This window comes from Typopeltis vanoorti, chromosome 3, assembly GCF_054136105.1.
Source record: "Typopeltis vanoorti isolate ZY-2024b chromosome 3, IOZ_Tvanoo_1.0, whole genome shotgun sequence".
Taxonomy (NCBI): Eukaryota; Metazoa; Arthropoda; class Arachnida; order Uropygi; family Thelyphonidae; genus Typopeltis; species Typopeltis vanoorti.
Genome location: NC_143551.1, coordinates 15,823,001 through 15,845,305, shown reverse-complemented (window position 1 = coordinate 15,845,305; position 22,305 = coordinate 15,823,001). Strand labels below are relative to the sequence as shown.

The following is a 22,305-nucleotide window of genomic DNA, read 5'->3' as shown; positions in this document are numbered from 1 at the left end:
TTACTGAAGGGTTTTTATAAGATTGATCCAGAAGATATTTTTGAAAATATGACTGGTGGTGGGAGGACTAGGGGCCATGCATGGAAGCTGGGCAAGAGCATGGTTGACAAGGGTGTTAGAGCTAGGTTCTTTACTTGGAGAGTGGTAAATGAGTGGAATAAGTTTCCAGAGTCTGTTGTGGGTGCCACGACCGTGAATGAGTTCAAGGCAAGGTATGATAGATACTGTGTGAATGTTGAATAGTTGTTCCTGACATGATGTTAGGGCCTCCCTCAATGAGTCTGTCGACTCCTTGGAGTTTCCCGGAACAATAATAATAATAATAATATAAATAAAAGAGGATCTCATCCTCAGTCAGTCAGTCAGTTGTGAACAGTGTGACATTCGTGTATAAGGGCACGCAAGTTCGTCCTGTCAGCCATAGCCTATTGTGGTTTTATATACCAGACTTTTTTCATTAGTGTGAGACATATTCAGTGGATAATAACCGTTACACGACTATTTTGGATCATTTTTTGGTTCACCTTCCATCACTGTGGCATCTACTAGTAAAAAGTGTAAATCAAGTGATTCTTGTCGGTTTTTTATGAAAAGTGGACAAATTTGTACTTTTTTGTGCCGAACAACGATAAGCCAGTGTGCTTAATTTGTCGTGAGTCAGTGTCAGTATCAAAAGAATACAATACAAAAGGACACTATGAGACAAAGCATGCGTCCAATTTCGATCACCATCAAGGGCAGTTTAGTAATCCAAAGTGAACCGTCTCCAAATTGATTTAAAATGCCAGCAGGGTACGTTTAAATGGCTGAGGGAAGAGAGCGAAGGGTACGTCAAAGTACATTATGTAATAGCTGAAAAAATTGCTTTAAAAATCAGCTAACGCCTTTTTATTCCCGTATAGGGAGTAGGTGAGGCAGTTTTAGCCCTATCTAACTTTTGTAGACTGAGTGAGCAGTTCAATCTCCTCTGGTACCCAATCAGAGATAGCTGGCCCAAGGCTATCACTAATTAAGCGGCGCAGTGAAGAGAGACAGCTCAACAAGTGCCGCCATCTCGTGGTCACTGACCTTAACACAATATATTTAATGTCTGAAATAATGTGGATTCTACGGGCGATTTTCCTGAGTTTACTGGACAAAAACCCGACTTTCCAGGAGTAAAAAATCGCTTGCCTGTGCTAGAAATCGACTAACTCGGGAACCGGTCGAAAAAAGGCTTAGAAAAATTTCCTCTAGTCGCCGACTAGATTCGAAAGCTAGTCTTCCTTCGTGTGGTCAAGCGCTGTGGTGTGCAAACGCCACATCCACTGAGCTACACAGGCTCGAAAAAATTGCTAAAAAATCAAAAACCTTCTTGGATGGCGAGTTTGTGAAAGAGTGACTCATCGCTACTGGGGATATTCTGTGCTCAAATAATGAGGTGTTAAAAATAACGAGTTTGTCTGGGGAAACTGTAGCATGACGTGTTGCAGAACTTGCCAATGTCATTGAAGGAACTTTAAAATAATGGTCGTCCCAATTTACGTCATATTCACTTGCTTAAATAAGAGCAGAGATGTGAAAGATACAATGCAACTGGCAATCTTTGTCCTGGCATTGATCATCAATTCAAATATGACAGAAGAACTACTAGCGCTCGTACCCATGAAGGGAACGACGAAAGGCACTGATATTCATGAAGCCGCCAAGAAACCACTCCAGCATTTCGACCTTAGCTTTACCAACCTTGAGGTTGTGGTAATTGATGGTGCCCCTGCTATGGTGGGAAAGAACGAAGGGTTTGTTGCGCTGCTATGGAAAGAACAGGAACTAGAAGGAAAAGATTTCGTCCATTACTACTGTTTATTCGACCAGGAGAATTTGTGCTCGAAACTATTGGATTTGAGAAAGTGATGAAAGTTATTGTGACTATCGTCAACATAATTAGGGCAAGAGGATTGAATCATCTTCAATTCCAAGAGTTTCTGACCCAAGGGTGCGAAGCGGATCACGGCGATGTGGTTTATCATAGTGATGTGCGTTGGTTAAGCAGAGGAAGGTTCTTAAAAGAGTTTTTGACTTAAGGAGCGAAATACAGCAGTTCATGCAAACCAAGGGGAATCCGAATTTAACAATCCGAAGTAGATGATGGACTTTGCTTTGTGACCGACATCTCGTTGCATATGACCTAAATACGCGGCTACCAAAGATCAACTGGTTCACACTCTGTTTGATCACATCACAGCTTTTGTGGCCAAGCTCAAAGTTTGGGAGGCACAACTCGCAAAAAAAAAGTCTTAACTCATTTTCAGCTTCTCGCTGAGTCCAACTGTTCGTCTCTTGATGAATACGCTACAGAATTAGCAGTGTTACGAAGTGAGATCGAAGAGAGATTTAGTGATTTTTGTAATCAACAGTCTCCTTTAGATTTATTTTCAATGCATGCAGTGTCAATGCTTCTAAAATGCCAGACTCAGTACAAACAAAGCTGCTTGAACGCCAAAACAACTATACTTTAAGAGAAAAATTATTTAATGTGCCCTTGCTTACATTTTACAAAGACTGCATTTCTGAGGACGCATTCCCTAATCTTCGCCGGCATGCTTTGGCGATGTGCGCTTTGTTATGAAGCACATACTTATGTAAGCAGTTCTTCTCCACAGTGAAGTCCAAGAGAAGAACTCAGATTACGGACCAGCATCTCGAGAATACTCCGGGATTTTATGTAAAGTATCAAATGCATAGCGTTACTTGTGAATCTGGAAAGCATCTTACAATTCTAAATACCGAAGTATAGCTTAGTGGACCGCAAACTTTATTGAAATTTTTAATGCCGCCAGCACTGACTGAAAGGTTGAAGACCCCTGGTATAGTATATTCGTACAGTGGGTGAACCAAGACTCGTATATATAAATGCGCAACATTTCTCCCCAAATCAGTTTTTCTTTTCTAGGAATTATTATTATTATTATTATTATTATTATTATTATTATTATTATTATTATTATAAAACAATTTCTGACAAAAACTATGTATCATATATTTTTTTTCTCCCCAGCATTGCTTTTCATGTTCGGAAACATGAAACAGTAAATTAACTAGATTTAGTTGGAATTACTGTACTTCCGAAATAAAGGAAGCGAGGCCATTATGTATGTTACCTGCGTTTGTTATCTGCTAGTTTGCATCTGATGGATAAGAAAAATCCAGACTTTCTGAGAATAGAAACAGTTCACCACCGTAATTCGATCGCTTAACTCAGTTTAAAAGCCCTTAAATTCCTCACATTTAAGGATTCGAACCTTAGTCTTTCTCACAGACCAGGAAATGTCGGAACGTCATTGCAACTACGCTATGGAAGCTCTATTGTTTTGGATTCACTAAATATATTCAGAAAATGTTACAGCAGTGATGAAAGTGTTCTGAAAATGAATTTGTTTAGTAAATGACCTCACAATGGAAGCAGTTATTTGAACTAACTTTCCCAACACCACCATCATTTACGATCAGTTATTTATGTAAAGAAAGTATTTGCATAATTTCTATAATAATCCAGCAACTTATAGCAACATGGTCTTATAAAGTATTTGGAGGACGCATATAATGCACGGTTTTATAGCCGAAAATTAAAATATTACTCAGTAAATCAACCAGCTTTGAAATTCTGAGCGCAAAGTACCATAAATATACGAAGTATTCCGTGTAGAATGCATGACTTATCGAATTATTCATTGCAAAAATACTTATCGTGAAATAATTTCTGATTTAATTACTTGATCATCAGCCATTTTGGATATTTTATCTCATTCAACATTTTCTTGATAGCCAAATGGTATTCTTATTTACATTATTTTATACATTTCTTTTCTGAAATCCAGTGGTTTACATTATCTTTCGCCTTCATAGTATGAGAACACTTTCAATTCTCTCTTAAATTGCGATTTCCGTGTGCACACGCAAACACACACGTGCAACCTTTCAATCAACTGCGTGTGACGAATTTTAGTGTCTTATACTGACTATAAGGAAATTCGAGATATTTATATCTCTGTCATGAATCAAGGAGGCGCTTGTCGCAGAATAATGGCGCATGTGAATAGGTGTTGTTGATATTGACTGTTATGTTTACGAAGTGGCAGCTTTTGGTTTGTTACTAGTAACGTCATTTGTGCACGATGGCTTTGAAATGGTATTACCATTAGATGTGTTAGTTAGTAAAATGGTGAAATCTTCGTGGGGAAATTTTTTTGATGCATAATGTTAATTCGTTATAAGCTTTTTTGTTGAAATTATGGAGCACAACAGACAGAACGAGCAAGATGACACGAACAGAGTTTTAGCTTGTAACTGTACCTCCTATTGTTATTTTACTCTAGCGATTGTGTTATTCTCCGTTGGTACAGTTATTACTATTTTAGCTTTGGATGACAGTGATAACATGTTTTCAAGTTTGGGCCATATGTGGTTGGTAGGGCCAATTTTCATAAGTTCTGGATTAATGGTTGCGGTGAAAACAATAATTTACCTTCGTAGAGAAACGATGATTGCATTCTTGGCAAGACAGCGGTCCCTTCTCAGAGTAAGTGCATCGTGATTTAATGTTGATAGTCTAGTGTCTTGCATATGTTTTCCTGATGTTAGCTGTTAATTTCATGAAGCCATAGAGTTATTAATTTGTGCTATCACACACAAGCAGTTACCTCTCAATTCATGAATATTTGCATCTTATCGTGTAAAACTAGCGTTGTTGGATTCTTACAAAAATGTTGGTCTCCTTATGCGCTTTTTTAAATTACATATTTAGATTCATTTCTTCTACGGATTTACGTACAAATAAAACTTGAACCACTTGATTAACACCTGGAAACCAATTATCTGAGTATATAGCAAATTCATATGTTTTAAATCTTGAAGGTTAATCTTGCAGAACAACAAAACGATGTTGATACGGATAACACATTTTTCTCATAGAGTGATGTGCGATTAGAATGGCATGCCTTTGGGGGTAATGAGTGCAGTTAGTAGAAATGAACTCAGAGATGACAGCTGGTGTGGGTGATATGTGACCTATGTTGATGAGTCCCGAAGTCTCTGATGTTAATAATTTATATTACTGGTCAAAAACAGTACAATATATAGTAGACTTTTGTAATAAGATGTGTTAAACTTGATTTGATTCTTTGAGTAATGGCAGCATGTTTGAATGGGCACAAAATGTGTAGAGGTGCACATTTACTACCATTCTGTCATGTAAGTACATTACTGCTAGTCTAATTGTGTGTCTGTGTTTATACACGTGTGCGTACATATTCTGTACTCTTTATTTATTCAGTTGACTGTTTAACTTAATTCAGGTAACATACTTAAATTTGTCTACTATTTGTGCCATCATCTGAAAGTTTTATAAAAGACATTCTGATCCACACATCTATAATATGTTGGTGCTGTAGGCATATTCAAGTTCCTTAATGTTATGAATAGTCAACATTTTCCTGTTTGCCATCATCAAAATGCAGTTACTGCTCTCAGGCTTACTTTAATCACTACATTTACAAGGATTATGATGATTCTTTTTTTTTAAGGTTACATGGTGATCAGCATTCATATTTATAGATTTAGGGACACAAAAACACGTGTTGAAAAGATTATTTTATTAATTATTAATACAATACCACTTGACGTTTCGACCCCTGTATTGAGGTCATCAGGATGCATGCATATAGGGAACCAAGCTACATGTATACAAGCCTTGTATACCAGTAAACTGAATCTATGTTGTTAATTAATCTTTTTTCTAGCCTGACCTCTAGCGATAATTAAATAAAATAACATCAAAAATAAAATAAATAAATAAAAATAAATATTTAAAAAAAACACAATTAAAAAAATAAATGAATAAAAAAATCATAAAAAAATAAAAATAAATAAATAAATAATAAAAATAAAATGCAACTACAATAAACTGCTAAAGGCCTCATGTATTAATATTCTTCTGGATATGTACAGTTCTGATTGTTATAATATGATTTCCTTCAGCTGCTGTTGAATGTTAAGAAGAAAAAAATCACTTTGCCAAGAATTCTTGTAGTGGGATTTTTCTTCAGCTTGTTTTGGTTGTTATACAGGTTGTAGATGGGTCCTCCACATTCTTGGAATGGTTAGGCCATCATTTTTGTTTAGATTTGGGTTATGTTTGAGCATTTCACAAGCTTCTTTAAATTTCGTCTCGAACCAGGTTTTGGTGCGGTGTAGGGACTTGGTATTTTTCTAATCACTTCTGTGGTATGTTTGGAGTGCATGGTCAGAAAGGCCGGTTTTTCCAAAATGGAGGTATTTAATGTGTCGTTTGTGTTCGTCTTTCCTAATTGGGATAGTTCACCCTGTTTCTCCTATGTATGGTATGTTACATGTGCACTGTATTTTGTATACCCCTGGGTGGGCTAGCTGTGGAAGAGGATCTTTAGAAGAACTGAGTAGGCATCTTAACTTAGTCGGGGATTTAAAGGTGGTTTTGATGTTGTATTTGTGTAGTGTTCCGTCTGTTTTTTCAGAAATGCCTCTAACATAAGGAATGGCAATAGCATTCTATAAATATCTATAAATATGAATGCTGATCACCGTGTAACCTTAAAAGAAAGAATCATCATAATGCATGGAGATGTGACCAACAAACAGTGCAGCCTCTACAGTAAGCCAAAGATACGTGTTTCCTTGTTAACAAATCGACTAGCCTTTTTGAAATGATGTAGAGACAGCAACTTTATACCCAACTGCATTAAACTAAAGAAGCAGTTTAAATCAGCTAAAGCACTCCGTATTAATGCCTGGTTGGAAAAAGCTTTGTTAAGAGAACAAATCTACGAGGCACGAAAAAACCTAGCATCTACCGCCAAAGTTCTACAACTTAAATTAGAGCTATCTGACTACGTTAATCCAGAAATTTGGGAGATTAGATTTTAGACAGGATCACAGACGACTCGGCCAAGCAACGATTACTGGAAAACAAAGAAAAAAAACTAATAATGAAATTCCAACAACGGAAAAGCACAAGACAATCGGGACGCTATAACAAAAGGAACAGCCAATCACAAACCGACATCACAAGGAGCAGCCAAGCCTACAAATGAAGTTAGGAGCAACCAACCACCATCAGATCACGGCTTGGTTATCAACCAATCAAACCACAATTTCACCCAAGGTGAACTCTCACTGCTGAAGAATGGGCCAAACTATGCCATTGCTCCGAGGTCGGTGAACAAACTCGATATCATTTATCACATCGAGAGAGATTTAAGATCCCTCCCCACCAATCTAGCCGATAAAATACGCATGGAAACATCGTGTATACTAAATTCAAACAAAAAACTAAGCAGCAACCTAAACAAAATTGAAAATCTGGCCCATAAATCCTTAAAAAATAACCAAGACATTATAATCACCAAAGCAGATAAAGGTAATGCCACTGTCGTTTTAGACTAGATAACATACATAGAAAAAATAAACCATTTGATATCAGACTGCGACACCTACCAAATGGTAAACTACAACCCCACAAAACGTATAAAAAAGAAAACAATTGAATTAATAAAATCCGTTCGCACTTGGCCAGAAGAAACAACAAAAAAAAATTGAAGTACAATTTTATTAATACAGACCAGTTTACAATAAAAACATTTATTAAAACCTACCAGTTTCGCCAGCAAACTGTCTGGCATTTTCAAGGCGTTACGGAGATATGAAAGCTAGTAAATGCAAATTAAAAGGAACATAAAAAACGTTGTAAACCAAACTAGTAGTTATGGTTACACGTTTCGCGTGACAGAGATGACTTATTGTTCTTATTCATTATCACGCATGCGTGTTTGTTGTAGACTTGTAATGTGATTACTGGCTAGCTGTAGTTCAGATTGATTGAGAGAGAGGATCAAGTTTTTCCACGAACTGTTTAGAATTGCATCCTGATTTCTGTTGAGGTTTCTGCTGGTTATTAATTCTATCGTGTGGTTAGACGTGCAGAAATGATGTGCTAAGCCGGAAGATATGCTTCTGTTGTGGTTTACATCACCAACATGTTCTTTTTGTCTAATTTCTAAACTTCGTGAAGTTTGTCTGATGTAGGCAAGACCACAGGAGCAGGGAATGTAATATACTCCTGGATATTTGTAGAATGGAACTTTATCTTTTGGAGATCCTAAAACTTGTCTGATGTCGGTGGTTGGTTTGAAGACCACTCTGATGTTGTGGGCTCTTAGTATTCTTGCTATTTGATAAGAAATTGACTTGATGAACGGTATCACTACTGTAGAAATGTGCTGACAGTGGGATTCTTCTTGTCTTATTCATTATCACGCATGCGTGTTTTGAGGATAATGGATATCCTCAAAACATCATGAAAAAATATCTATACAGTGACAACCCCAGACAAGAAGAATCCCGCTGTCAGCACATTTCTACAGTAGTGATACCTTTCATCAAGTCAATTTCTTATCAAATAGCAAGAATACTAAGAGCCCACAACATCAGAGTGGTCTTCAAACCAACCACCGACATCAGACAAGTTTTAGGATCTCCGAAAGATAAAGTTCCGTTCTACAAATATCCAGGAGTATATTACATTCCCTGCTCCTGTGGTCTTGCCTACATCGGACAAACTTCACGAAGTTTAGAAATTAGACAAAAAGAACATGTTGGTGATGTAAACCACAACAGAAGCATATCTTCCGGCTTAGCACATCATTTCTGCACGTCTAACCACACGATAGAATTAATAACCAGCAGAAACCTCAACAGAAATCAGGGTGCAATTCTAAACAGTTCGTGGAAAAACTTGATCCTCTCTCTCAATCAATCTGAACTACAGCTAGCCAGTAATCACATTACAAGTCTACAACAAACACGCATGCGTGATAATGAATAAGAACAATAAGTCATCTCTGTCACGCGAAGCGTGTAACCATAGCTACTAGTTTGGTTTACAACTTTTTTATGGTTCCTTTTAATTTGCATTTACTAGCTTTCATATCTCCGTAACGCCTTGAAAAAGCCAGACAGTTTGCTGGTGAAACTGGTAGGTTTTAATAAATGTTTTTATTGTAAACTGGTCTGTATTAATAAAATTTTATTTCTATTATAAAATGACCAAAACTGTATAATTTAAACAAAAAAAATTAATACCTCATTATGCCTGCACGCCCAGAATTTATGACCTGCCAAAAATACACAAAGCAGACACACTATTAAGTCCGATTGTTGAAGGAATCGACAGCCCAAATTATCACTTAGTCAAAAAAATTAGCAGCCACACTCAAAGAACTGGTAGGTCAATCCTCTTCCTACATAAAAAATACACAACATTTCATAAATAAAATTAAAAACATCACACTCAACGACCAAGATTTATTAGTCAGCTTTGACATAACTTCCCTTTTCACCAGTGTCCCGATCAACGATACTATCTTGCTCTTACAGAACATATTTCCACACGACAATGACCCTCTTTGCCCATGTACTCTGCTCCGGATATTTCGTGTGGCAAAACTATTTTTACCTTCAAAAACAGGGTACAGCCATGGGCTCACCACTTTCTCTCCCAATAGCTAGCTTTTATATGGAAGACTTTGAGCAACGTGCTGTAGAGGCAGCATGTCTAAAGCCCAAAATTTGGCTCAGATACATCGACAATATTTTTGCCATTTGGCCCCACGGCCGCAAAGCACTAAATACATTCCTTAGCCACCTAAACAAACAACACACACCTATCCAATTCACCATTGAAATGGAAAAAAAACACCTCTCTTCCTTTCCTAGACACACTCATCATACCTCATCCCTCTGACCGTCTCTCCTTCTCAATCTACTGCAGACCTACACACACACAGACAGGCCAGTACTCTAAACCAGGAATACAAGATCATCAACCAAACATTTATAAAAAATGGATACAGCAAAAAAACTATTCACAAGATCCACCACAGAGATACCAATAAGAACAAAAAAGATTCCAAGAATGCTATTGCCATTCCTTATGTTAGAGGCATTTCTGAAAATATAGACAGAACACTACACAAATACATCAAAACCACCTTTAAACCCCCGACTAAGTTGAGACACCTACTCAGTTCTTCTAAAGATCCTCTTCCACACCTAGCCCACCCAGGGGTATACAAAATACAGTGCACGTGTAACATACCATACATAGGGGAAACAGGACGAACTATCCCAATTAGGAAAGATGAACACAAACAACACATTAAATACCTCCATTTTGAAAAAACCGGCCTTTCTGACCACGCGCTCCAAACATACCACAGAATTGATTGGAAAAATACCAAGTCCCTACACTGCACCAAAACCTGGTTCGAGAGGAAATTTTAAAGAAGCTTGTGAAATGTTCAAACATAACCCAAATCTAAACAAAAATGATGGCCTAATCATTCCAAGAATGTGGAGGACCCATCTACAACCTGTATAACAACCAAAACAAGCCGAAGAAAAATCCCACTACAAGAATTCTTGGTGAAGTGTTTTTTTTTTCTTTTTAACATTCAACAGTAGCTGAAGGAAATCATATTATAACAATCAGAACTGTACGAATCCAGAAGAATATTAATACACGAGGACTTTAGCAGTTTATTGTAGTTGTATTTTATTTTATTATTTATTTACTTATTTTTATTTTTTATAATTTTTTATTCATTTATTTTTTTAATTGTATTTTTTATTTTTATTTATTTTTATTTATTTATTTTATTTTTGATGTTATTTTATTTAATTATTTTATTTTTGATGTTATTTTATTTAATTATCGCTAGAGGTCAGGCTAGAAAAAAGATTAATTAACAACGTAGATTCAGTTTACCGGTATACAAGGCTAGAACATGTAGCTTGCTTCCCTATATGCATGTATCCTTCTGATGATAACTTCAATACAGGGGTTAAAACGTTAAGTGGTATTTTATTAATAATTAATAAAATAATCTTTTCAACACACGTGTTTTTGCGTCCCTAAATCTATAAATATGAAGGACTACATTTACAAGCTTATGATAGACTAAAATAAATCTGTTAAATCAAAGTTAATAAATTAATTTCTGATTATGTACTGATCATCCATATTGTAGTTATTATTTACCATAATTACTTTCATCCATAACATTTTTTATGTGAATCTCACTGATGAAACATTACAAACCTATCATACAGTACTCCACTGTAACTAATTTCCACTACTCTAGCAGAGCAATAAGAAACAAGGCACTTTTTCAAGCCACTTCAGCTCTCCAATAAGCAGAATGGTCTTCTCACATTGAGCATATAAAAATCACACCACCTAAAGTTATTTACATATAACCATGCCACAGTAGGATTCAAATCCTACAGTTTGATATTTGGACAGGTGGAGGCATTACTTATCCAGCAGAGCTGGTAAACTCTAATCTGTTCTTCAAACTGTTTGAAACATCAGCATCCAAAATATTTTGTTGAAGGTTATTCCACATATTCCCCCACTCTAAAAAGTGGACTCTTTCCATAATTTCTAACCCATCCACTCCATCTTTGTGAACTTCTTATTACATCTTCTTAGTATTTGGCTGTCTTTGTCATATAATCTGTAATTGCTCTGCTAGAGTGGGGAAACTAGTTACATGGAGTCTTGTATGATAGGTTTGTAATGTTTCATCAGTGAGATTGACATAAAAAATGTTATGGATGGAGGTAATTATGGTAAATAATAACTATAATATGGATGATCAGTACGTAATCAGAAATTAATTTATTAATTTTGACTTTTTAATTAATTTTATAAAATACAATTAACTCTTCACTCTTTCTACTGCTAGGTAAGCTCCAGTAACTAAATCTGATAGTTATAATAAAAAAAAAAAAAAAAAAAAAAAATTGCCTTGACAAGCAATTTATCTGATAGATGATTTTCATTACCCACTTTGAAATTACCATCCTTGCAATTCTCTTAAAATAACTTAAAGAAAGCTTCATTTTTGATATCCTGAGTAATTTCTAGAATATCTAGCCCTTAACCTATGAGCATTACCAAGCAAACTAATTTTACAGTATTACATCAATAGAATTGACATATATAAGGGCATCAAAACTTCTTTCCTTTTTGCAAGTGAAGTTTCTTTTAATTGAATAAATGTTCTGAGCTTAACTAGTTTGTTTTTCCATTGTGATTCCTCAGTTTAGAATCAACTAAATTTTTGTATTCAGTGGCTCTTTCCATTCACCTTGCCATCTATTCTACCACATCTCATATACATTTCTTCACATTAAATTTTAATCCTCACTTTTCTGTTCAGCTTTCCAAATGTTTAAAAAGCATCCTGAAGTGTATTGAATCAAGACTTTAATCAGTTTCACAGCATCATCAAAAAGAGAGAGAGAAAGAAAGATTTGCTCTTAATATTTAAACCTAAATCCCAATCTCATCCAAAGCCATGTGGATGAAAGATATGAATTTATGCTTCCTGTCCACAGTACTATCCAAATGTTATTTCAGTTTTAATGGGAATTTTGGGAAGAGCCTATGTACCTCAGTAGAAGTGGCATTTACACTCCTTAGCAGTAAACCACCCAAAGATAGACTTTAAGTTCAAGTCTAGTCACCCACTAGAGGAACTTTTAATAAGTCATTTTTCAACTGGTTCCTGAGTTAGTCGATCTCTGGAACAGACATATGGGTTTTTCATCCCATAAACTCAAGAAAATTAACCTTAGAACCCACACTATTTCAGACATTAAAAATATTGTGTTAGGGTTAGGTACCACAAGATGGCAGCACTTGCTGAGCTGTATTTTCACTGTGGGCTGCTTAATAAGTGATAGTCTTGGGCCAGTTATCTCGGATAGCTACCAGTGGAGATTGAACTGCTCACTAGTCTCAGAAAGTTAGATAGGGCTAAAATGGCCTTGCCTATACAGGAATAAAAAGGCATTAGCAGATTTTAAAAAATGAAAAATTTTTTTTTTTTTTACTTTTATGTATATCTTGCATCCATGCATTTATTGATGTGTAAGCATGTCAAGACCAGTACTGTGGTTAATGAATATAATAAACACGTCCCTTAAAACCAAACCTTGGAATATTTTGCAATTAATGCATTGACTGTTAGAAGTCTTCCTATCAACCTTATCCATTTCACTAAATCTATAATGAGCAAGTTCACCTGCAAAAACATTGTCAGGCTTTGCTGAAATCTAAATAAATTGCATCATAACCATTGCTATAATTGATATCTCTTATTACCTTTACACAAAAGATTAATAGATTTATCAAAGTTGATTGCCCCTTAATGAAACCATCTTGTATGTTGGCAATATGTGATTCTTATGAAGGATACTCTGTATGGAAATTAATTAAATCTGATTAAATAATATATAATAAATAATAATTATAATATTATAATATGTATTATAATCTGTCAACATAAGAAGCTTGAATGGAAAAGAAATGGAACTAACAGAAGATTGGGTAAGTATAAGATTGACATAATAGGGATGACTGAAACAAAAACTGGTGACATCTTTCTAAGCAATAAGCAGAATAAGGAACAGGACAATGAGACTTATTTGTGCCTATGATCCCACAGAAGATTCTAGGAGAAATTTTTTGAGACTTTAGAGAAAGCAAACTGACACAATGAAAAATGAAAAGTTGGTCTTTGTTGGAGATCTAAAGAGCAGAGTAGGAAATGATTAACTGACATACATACATACATACATACATAGTTTATTCACAATATGATACAATGTGAAAAGGGAAAAGAGATTTATATTAAAAATTAAATATTGCAAATTATGGTCTTCCAAATCTTTTTATCTTGAGCTAACTGGTAGATGTCAGATGAAATTTTGCAGTTCAGCCTACTAATGGTTTCACATATGTATTGCCAAAATTGTTTGTATGGTTTTCCTCTACTGCATTTGCCATTTTCTGGTTTGTACAGAATGAGGGATTCCAAAAAGGGCGAGACTTCAGGATGTCTGAGTTGATGCCCAAGCCATCCGAATTGTAGTTTTTTTACTATACTGACAAGTGATTCTTGCTTAGCCAGATTTAGCACAGCAGAGTTAGTGACGTTGTCCATCCAGATATATCCAAGGATCAGTCTGAGACATGTAGTTCCAAAGGAGTTAATTAGATCTGTAGTTTTTTTGGTGCTTATTGTCCAGGTTTGAGAACCATACAAGAAGATGGATCTACTGGTTGCATGGTGTAGTCTTAATTTTGTCTTTAATGATACTAATGATGATTTCCAGAGGGCAGAGTTTGTTATGGAAGACTAAAGCCAGCTGTTTACATTTTCTGATATCATTTTCTGTATTACTGATGTACGATCCAAGGTATTGAAATTTTCCTTTACTCTTTCTAAGGGTTTATTGTTGATATGAAGTATAAAGTTTTCATAACCTATTGAGAATACTTTGGACTTTTGGATGTTGATCTGCAGACCAATAAGTTTAGCCTGTGCCTCTAGTAGACTGAGATGTTTTTGTGCATTTGTTGGTTCTGTATCAATAAGTACGACATCGTCAGCAAAGCTAAGATCAGTTATTTGCATGGTGTAGATGGATGTTTTAATGTTAAAACCAAGATTTTATGTGTTGATGGTCCGGAAGATGTAGTCCAAGCATATTAAAAACAAATAAGGTGCTAGTACATCACCTTGCAGGACTCCTGTTGTCACTGGAAATGATTCAGATGTTTCTTTTTTAAAGATTACGGTAGCATTCTAATCTTTATAAGGTGCTGAGATTGCTTGTATGAGTTTTGAGGGTAGACCATAGAAGCTGAGTATTTTAAACATTGTTTCTCTATTAATGGAGTCAAAGGCTTTTTTGAAGTCTATAATAAAATATAAAATATAATACATATAAAAGATAACATTCAAGGACCAGCAATCATGAAATGCGAAATAGAGAATGCTATACAAACAAGTAAAACAGGAAAAGCCAGTGGACCAGATGGTGTGCAAACAGAATTTTTAAAATTAATCGAACCAGATAACATCAAACTTCTTGAAAAACTATTTAATAAGATATATGAAAGTGATGAATTTCCATCAGATTGGCTCAAATCTACATTTATCACTATCCCAAAGAAACCCAAAGCGAATTCCTGTGGTGACTTCAGACTTATTAGTCTAATGAGCCAAACATTAAAAATATTTTTGAAAGTAATTCAGAATCGCATTTATAGAAAAAGTGAAGAAACTCTAAGTGAAACACAATTCGGCTTTCGGAATGGTTTTGGTACTAGAGAGGCCCTTTTCTGTACCCAAATATTGATACAAAAATGCATAGAAAAACAGAAATCTGTCTTTATGTGTTTCATAGATTTTGAAAAAACATTCGACAAAGGTCAGACACACTAACTTAATAGAAATCCTTCAACAAATAAGGCTAGACGAACAAGACATAAGACTAATAACAAATCTGTATTGGAATCAGTCAGCTACCGTTCAATTAGACAACATTACCACCAGTGATATTAACATCAAAAGAGGAGTGAGACAAGGATGTGTGCTCTCACCACTCCTGTTCAACACATATGCAGAGGTAATCTTTAAAAAAGCATTGGAAGAATGTCCAGAGGGAATCACAATAAATGGAAAGATTGCTAACAACCTACGATATGCAGATGACACCGTGCTAATTGCAGATAACATTATGGATCTCCAAAAACTCGCTGACAGAGTATACATAGAAAGCCAAAGAATGGGAATAAATATAAACATCAACAAGACAAAATACATGATCATCAGCAAACATCCAGCCTCATCAATGAAACTGACACTCAATGGGAAAAATATTGATCAAGTGTCAAGATATAAATATCTTGGTTGCTGGCTTAATGAACGGTGGGATCCAGAAATAGATATAAAGACAAGGATTGAAGTTGCACGGCAGTCCTTCATGAAAATGAGAACACTATTCTGCAATAAAGACCTAAACATGGAAGTCAGATGCCGAATGCTGAAATGTTACGTGTGGTCTATTCTGCTCTATGAAGTTGAAACATGGACATTGAAGGCGACAACCATCAAGAAAATCGAAGCCTTTGAGATGTGGCTATACAGAAGAATGCTAAAGATATCATGGACAGAAAAAATTACCAATGAAGATGTCTTAAAATCCATTGGCAAAGCTAAACATCTTGTACAAATAATCAAGAAACGAAAAACATCATATCTTGGACACATCATGAGAAACAGCAAATACCAACTTCTACAAACTATTTTGGTAAGAAGAATTGATGGCAAAGGAACTAGAGGAAGAAAAAGAATATCATGGTTTGACAACATCAAGACGTGGACAGGAAAGAGCAGTGCACAACTGCTCAGATTAGCACAAGAGCGCAGTTTGTTCGCCAAGATGGTCGCTGACCTTCGATAGAAGATAGCACAATAAGAAGAAGAAGAAGAAGTCTATAAAGGTTAAAATAAGTGGAAAGTTTTTATCACGTGAACCTTCTATGATTCTTCTGATGCAATATGGCTGTTCTATTATACATTGTTTTTTTAGAAATTCAGCTTGGTTTTTTCTTAAAAGTGGCATTAAGTAAGGTTCTATTCTATTGAGTATCGTCCTATTTTAGATTTTAACTGTGGTTGATAGCAAAGTAATGCCTCTGTAGTTATTCCATTCTATTAAGACTGCCCTTTTTGAGTATAGGGACGGTATATGTATTATACCGTCAATATGGCAGACATACAGAAATATTTTGGGGAAATTTGGAGAAAAGATCAAAGCTAATAATAATGGCAAATACCTGTTGGAAGGCTCCTCAGAACATTGACTGGTTATTACTAACACAATATTCCAACATAAAAATGTGCACAAATTCACATGGAGAGAGGAGGCAAGAAATAAGAAAAGTCTCATTGACAATGTTATTATTGATAATCATGTTTTCTTTCTAGTGCAGAACACTGGAGGATTTGAAATTGGAAGGGATCATCATTTCATCTTGAGAAGGATAAAATCATTATCATCATCAAATTCCTACCATGTACTCTCAAGGGAGTGTTCAGGATATAATAGTACTACATGAAAAATTTACATTGTTACTAACTTCCTATCTACAATTTAACTTCAAATCAGTCTGTTACTTTTCAAGGCTCCACCTTATCATTATCAGATTCTATATTTCTATCATCTAAGGCACTTTTTACCATATCATTCCACCTATATCTTAGTCTTCCTCTCCGTCGTTTTCCTGCCAACCTGCTGGAGAGCACTTGTTTTGCTAATCTTAAGCACCTCCTTAGCGCAATCGGAAGAACGACGATACAGTGCGCCCTTCGATTGGAGTAGGCCTAAGTTCGATTCTTGTCGCGATGGGAGGAATCTTTATATGGACGATTTTCAATCGAAGGCGAGTTAGCCGATCTCATATGGAGATAGAAGGGTTTTTTCTCCAGGAAACTCGGGTTTTTCATCCTGCATACAGACAAATCTGTATGCAGGATGATCAGAACACCCGCAATTTACAGACAAAAAAATACTAGTTGTGGAGGTAAGTGGTAGATGGCATTGATGGAGATGATTAGCAGTGGAGGTTTGGTGTGGTGGTTGAGACAGTTGTATAAATAGTAGGTGTCCTCCCGTGATGAGTCTTCGGATTCCTTGGAGGTGTCATGAAGAATAATAAGAATAATAATAATCTTTCCTCACCCATTCTGTTTAAGTGACCATACCACCTGAGATTAACTCTGCTAACGCATTCCTGGATGCTGACAATGTCAACTTCTTACCTAATATCCTTGTTTTTAATATGATATTGCCATTGATGCCATTTTTTCGTGCCCCTAATCTTTCTCAGGAATCTCATATCTGCAGTCTCTAGTCTTTGGTCAAGTATTTTACTTCTGACCCAAATCTCAGATCCATAAGTTAAAATTGTTTTGAACACTGTCTTGTATATAGCTAATTTAGTGTTCTGACTAATTTCTCTCTTATTCCATATTAATTTATTCAGTTGCCTTCCTAAAATGCCAGATTGTCTTTGTCTTGTTATTGCTGACCTTGATACCATATTTATTACAAATAGTTATTCAATGTAGTCAGGGAATCTTGCAGACTTGTAGCAGATTTATTTAGAAGTATAACATCGTCCACATAAAGCAAAGAGCTGACATTAACATCTCCAATTTTGATATTAGGTTTAATACCACTTTCCTGCATAATGTGATCCATATACGTAATGAATAACAGAGGGGTTAATGTACATCCTTGTCTGACACCAGATTTAACAGTAAACCATCTTCCTGTACTTCCTTCAATTCTAACTGCTGACTTACAACTCAAATAAAGCTAAGTATTGCTTGCTTTAATGCCCCATTGACACCATATAACTAGCGTATTGAATAGCTTCTCCCTTGGCACCTTGTCATATGCCTTTTCCAGATCTACAAAACTTAAAGAAAGATCTTTGCTATATATTCCCATGATTTCTTAATTATTTGTTGTAAAGTGAAGATCTGATCCTGACATCCTCTATTTGGCCTGAATCCAGCTTGTTCATCACCAAGCTTTTCTTCCACAATTCTTCTCAACCATTTCTCAATTACACTTTCATAAATCTTACCAGGAATACTCAGTCAGGAAATACCTCTGTAATTTTCGCATTCAGTTTTATTTCTCTTTTTATATATTGGTGCTATGAGAGCTGTACTCCAATCATCGGGAATTTGTCCCTCTGTCCAGGCCTTTTGACCTATGTAGTGCAGCCACTGTAAGACTTTTATACCTCCATACTTCAGCATTTCTGGTCGAATATCATCTACTCCTGCTGCCTTTCCACATTTTAAACCTTTGGCTTTTTCTACTTCAAGTATGGATATTTATTCCTGACTGTATGCCTGTTGAGTGTTTCTTACCAATGTGCTATCACTGCTTGTTTCTAGCAATTTTTCGAAATAATTACTCCATACTTCAAGGATATATTTTTCTCAAGTTTTCATGTCAACTTTATCATTTCTAATTCCTTATACAACACTTTTTCCTCCATTTCTGAGCTTCTTAAAAAACCTCCAGAATATCTTGCCACCTTCTTGATATTTATTTTCTTTGTTCGTACCAAAGTCTCCCTATTACTTTTGTTTAGCCAGTGTTACACAGTGTTTAGTTTTCTTACATTTGTCTCTGTATTCTCTAATAGTATAGCTATACAAAATTAATAACAGAAAAAACTCATGTACATAGATTATTTAATAGTATAATTTTCGTCTGTGTGTCACAGGCATCTTCAGTACATATTAAGCTCAAATTAAACAATCACTGATAATTCCAAAAAGCACCACCTAAGTAGCTGGTGTAAGATACTACAAAAGGTCAATAAATTTCCTTAAAAAAAAAAAAATCAATGCAATAAAAAGTTAAGAAAGATTAGCTGATTTGGAAAGTACTATCTCCCATAAAGGGGATAGATGTAAGTCGTCGGATCTGTTTAAGTTAGGAGAATGAAGTAGAGTTTCGCATGTTTCTTTATAAAGGCGTTCCTTGAGGAACTGACTTTTGTGATGAACTCTTGTCTTTCTCCAGTGAACTCTATGTCTAGTGAAGATGGCATGTTCTGCAAGTCCAGACTTTTCAGGTTCAATATAAGATTGGTGTTCTTCTAGCCGAATAGAGAAAGGAGAAAAACAAATTGGAGAAAGACAAGAGTTCTTCACAAAAGTCAGTTCCTCATGGAACGCCTTTATAAAGAAACATGTGAAACTCTACTTCATTCTCCTAACTTAAACAGATATGACCGCTTACGTCCATCCCCTTTATGGGAGATGGTACTTTACAAATCAGCTAATCTTTCCTAACTTTTTATTGTATTGATTTTTTTTTTTTTTTTGAAAATTATACTATTAAATAATCTTTGTACGTGAGTTTTTTCCATTATTAATTTTGTATCGATATGTCTACTCACAGTATACCTCTTTTAAAACCTAATAGCATAGCTGACTTATTTGCCAGGAACTTTTGATATGCTTTCTTCTTTTCCTTCACTGCCTCTTTAACTTCCTGTGTCCACCATGGAGTTCTGATTTTTCTACCTTTGCAGACAACCTCACCACATGCCTTTCTGCCTGAATCTATCAGGGTTTTCTTCAAGGCGATTCACTGAATTCACTTTCTTCACTTTTCTTCTTGGAGATTCACTGAATCTCCAAGGTTTGGTTCCTGTTCTTAAACTGTTTCATTTCAGCGAAGGTTGATCGATTGGTAGAGCCTCTGCTATTAATCGCTCGCAAAATGGTACATTCTCCCTCAATGAGTCTTTGGACTCCCTGGAGCTGTCACATAATAATGTTTGTGTATTTTAGTCTATAGTTCACATCTGAGAGCTTCTCAACTTTTATTTTCTTTAAAACTTTCTTACATGTCCTTCTGTTAATATGAGGTTCAATTTTATCCTGCTCAAGACTAAATGGTGATCACTTCCAATTTCAAATCCTCTGTACCAGGGAGAAAACATGACTATCAACAATAACATAGTCAATGAGACTTTTCTTATTTCTTGCCTCTTCTCTCCATGTGAATTTGTGCACATTTTTATGTTGGAATATTGTGTTAGTAATAACCAGTCCATGTCCTGAGCAGAAATCCAACAGATATTTGCCATTATTATTAGCTTTGCTCTTTTCTCTAAAGTTTTCCAAAATATTTTTGTATGTCTGACAGTCATTTCCTACTCTGCTATTTAGATCCCCAGCGAGGACTAACTTTTCTTTTTCATTGTGTCAGTTGCTTTCTGTAAAGCCTCAAAAAATTACTCCACTTCTATCTTAGTAGAACTTCTGTGGGACCATAGGCACAAATAAGTTTCATTGTCCAGTTCCTCATTCTGATATTTACCCACATCACTGTACTTCAAATTGCCTGCCATTCAAGAAGATTAGCCTCGTATTTAATGTTGAATACTATGGCTACTTCTTCTTTTCCTTGATTGTCATTGCTTGAATATAACAGTTTGTATTTATTGCTCAGAAAGATCTCACCAGTTTTGTCTTTTTTGTTTCAGTCACCCATATTATGTCAATCTGGTACTTATCTAACTCTTCAGCTAGCTCTATTTCTTTGCCATTCAGGCTTCTTATGTTGATAGTACCTATCTTTAACTCTGGTGATGTTGAATTGGGATGTGTTTTCAGATTTATTCAAGTAGCTGACTTTTCGCTGTTTGCCCTGGTTCCCTGGCGAAAACAACAGGGGCCTTGTGTAACCGGGCAATGCCCCAACCATCATGAAATTCTGTCATGTTGTACCATCATTTTGTATTTTGGTTTAAGCTAATAAGAATACAATTTGGTCAGATAAATCCCAAATTAAATGGATAAAATTAAATTTCATATTGAAAAGAAGACCACGTAAGAAAGTTTTAAAGTAAATAAAAGTTGTGCAGCTGTTAGATGTGAACTAGACTAAAATACGCTATTCAAAATGCTAGAATTATATGCTTTCAGTGGGGCATTATATCAAGCAATACTTAACCTTTATTTGAGTTGTAAATCAGCAGTTAGAATTGAAGGAAGTACAGGAAAATGATTTGATGTTAAATCTGGTGTCAGACAAGGATATTAATTTTGCCCTCTATTATTCATTATCTATATGGATCACATTATGAAGGAAAGCAGTATTAATCTGATATATCATGTGGACTGACTGGGGATCAGTTATTTGATGATGATGCCAAGTTGAGATAATTATAAGTAGCACTGCTGATGCTGAAAACCTTCAGGAAGATTTAAATAGACTTTTTACTTGGGCAAAAGAGTGGGGTTAGTTTTAATATCAATAAGTGCAATTTTGGAGTGCAGAAATATAAGGCTGTGTACTATATTGATGATGTTGTGCTGTAGGAAGTGGATAAGATTAGGGATTTTTGAGCGATGGTTGATAGTAGACTGAAGTTTAGAGGGCATATTGCTAGGGTTGCAAAGGTTGCACATCATAGTGCTGCTGTGATAAGAGGTAAGAAAGTGATTGTGCTACTGTATAAGGCACTGGTCAGACCACACTTGGACTGTTGTGCTCTGATCTGGTCACGTGGTTTTCAGTGTGATGTGGAGACATTGGAGAGGGCCCAGAGACGAGTGACTAAGAAAATATCAGGAGTTTGGAATGCTGGCTACAGAGAGAAGTTGAAGAGATGTGGATTGCAGAGTTTGGTGGTTAGGTGGAAGAGAGGTGATATGATAGAGACATTTAAGTTAGAGAGAGGATTTTATCAGATTAATCCAGAGGAATTATAAAAAGAGTAGAAGGTGAGAGGGGAAGAACCAGAGGTCATTCCTGGAAGTTATATAAATG

At 35.6% G+C, this 22,305-nt stretch overlaps 1 protein-coding gene across 1 annotated transcript in view; it reads left to right on the top strand.

Moving 5' to 3' along the window:
• Positions 1–3,974: 3,974 nt before the first annotated feature.
• Positions 3,975–22,305, top strand: part of LOC150107944 (uncharacterized) — an 86,367-nt gene continuing 68,036 nt past the window's right edge. The window contains exon 1 of the mRNA XM_090415476.1: positions 3,975–4,558. Coding sequence (XP_090271602.1) covers positions 4,271–4,558 — 288 coding nt within the window. The 5' untranslated portion in view covers positions 3,975–4,270. The remainder of the gene's footprint in view (positions 4,559–22,305) is intronic.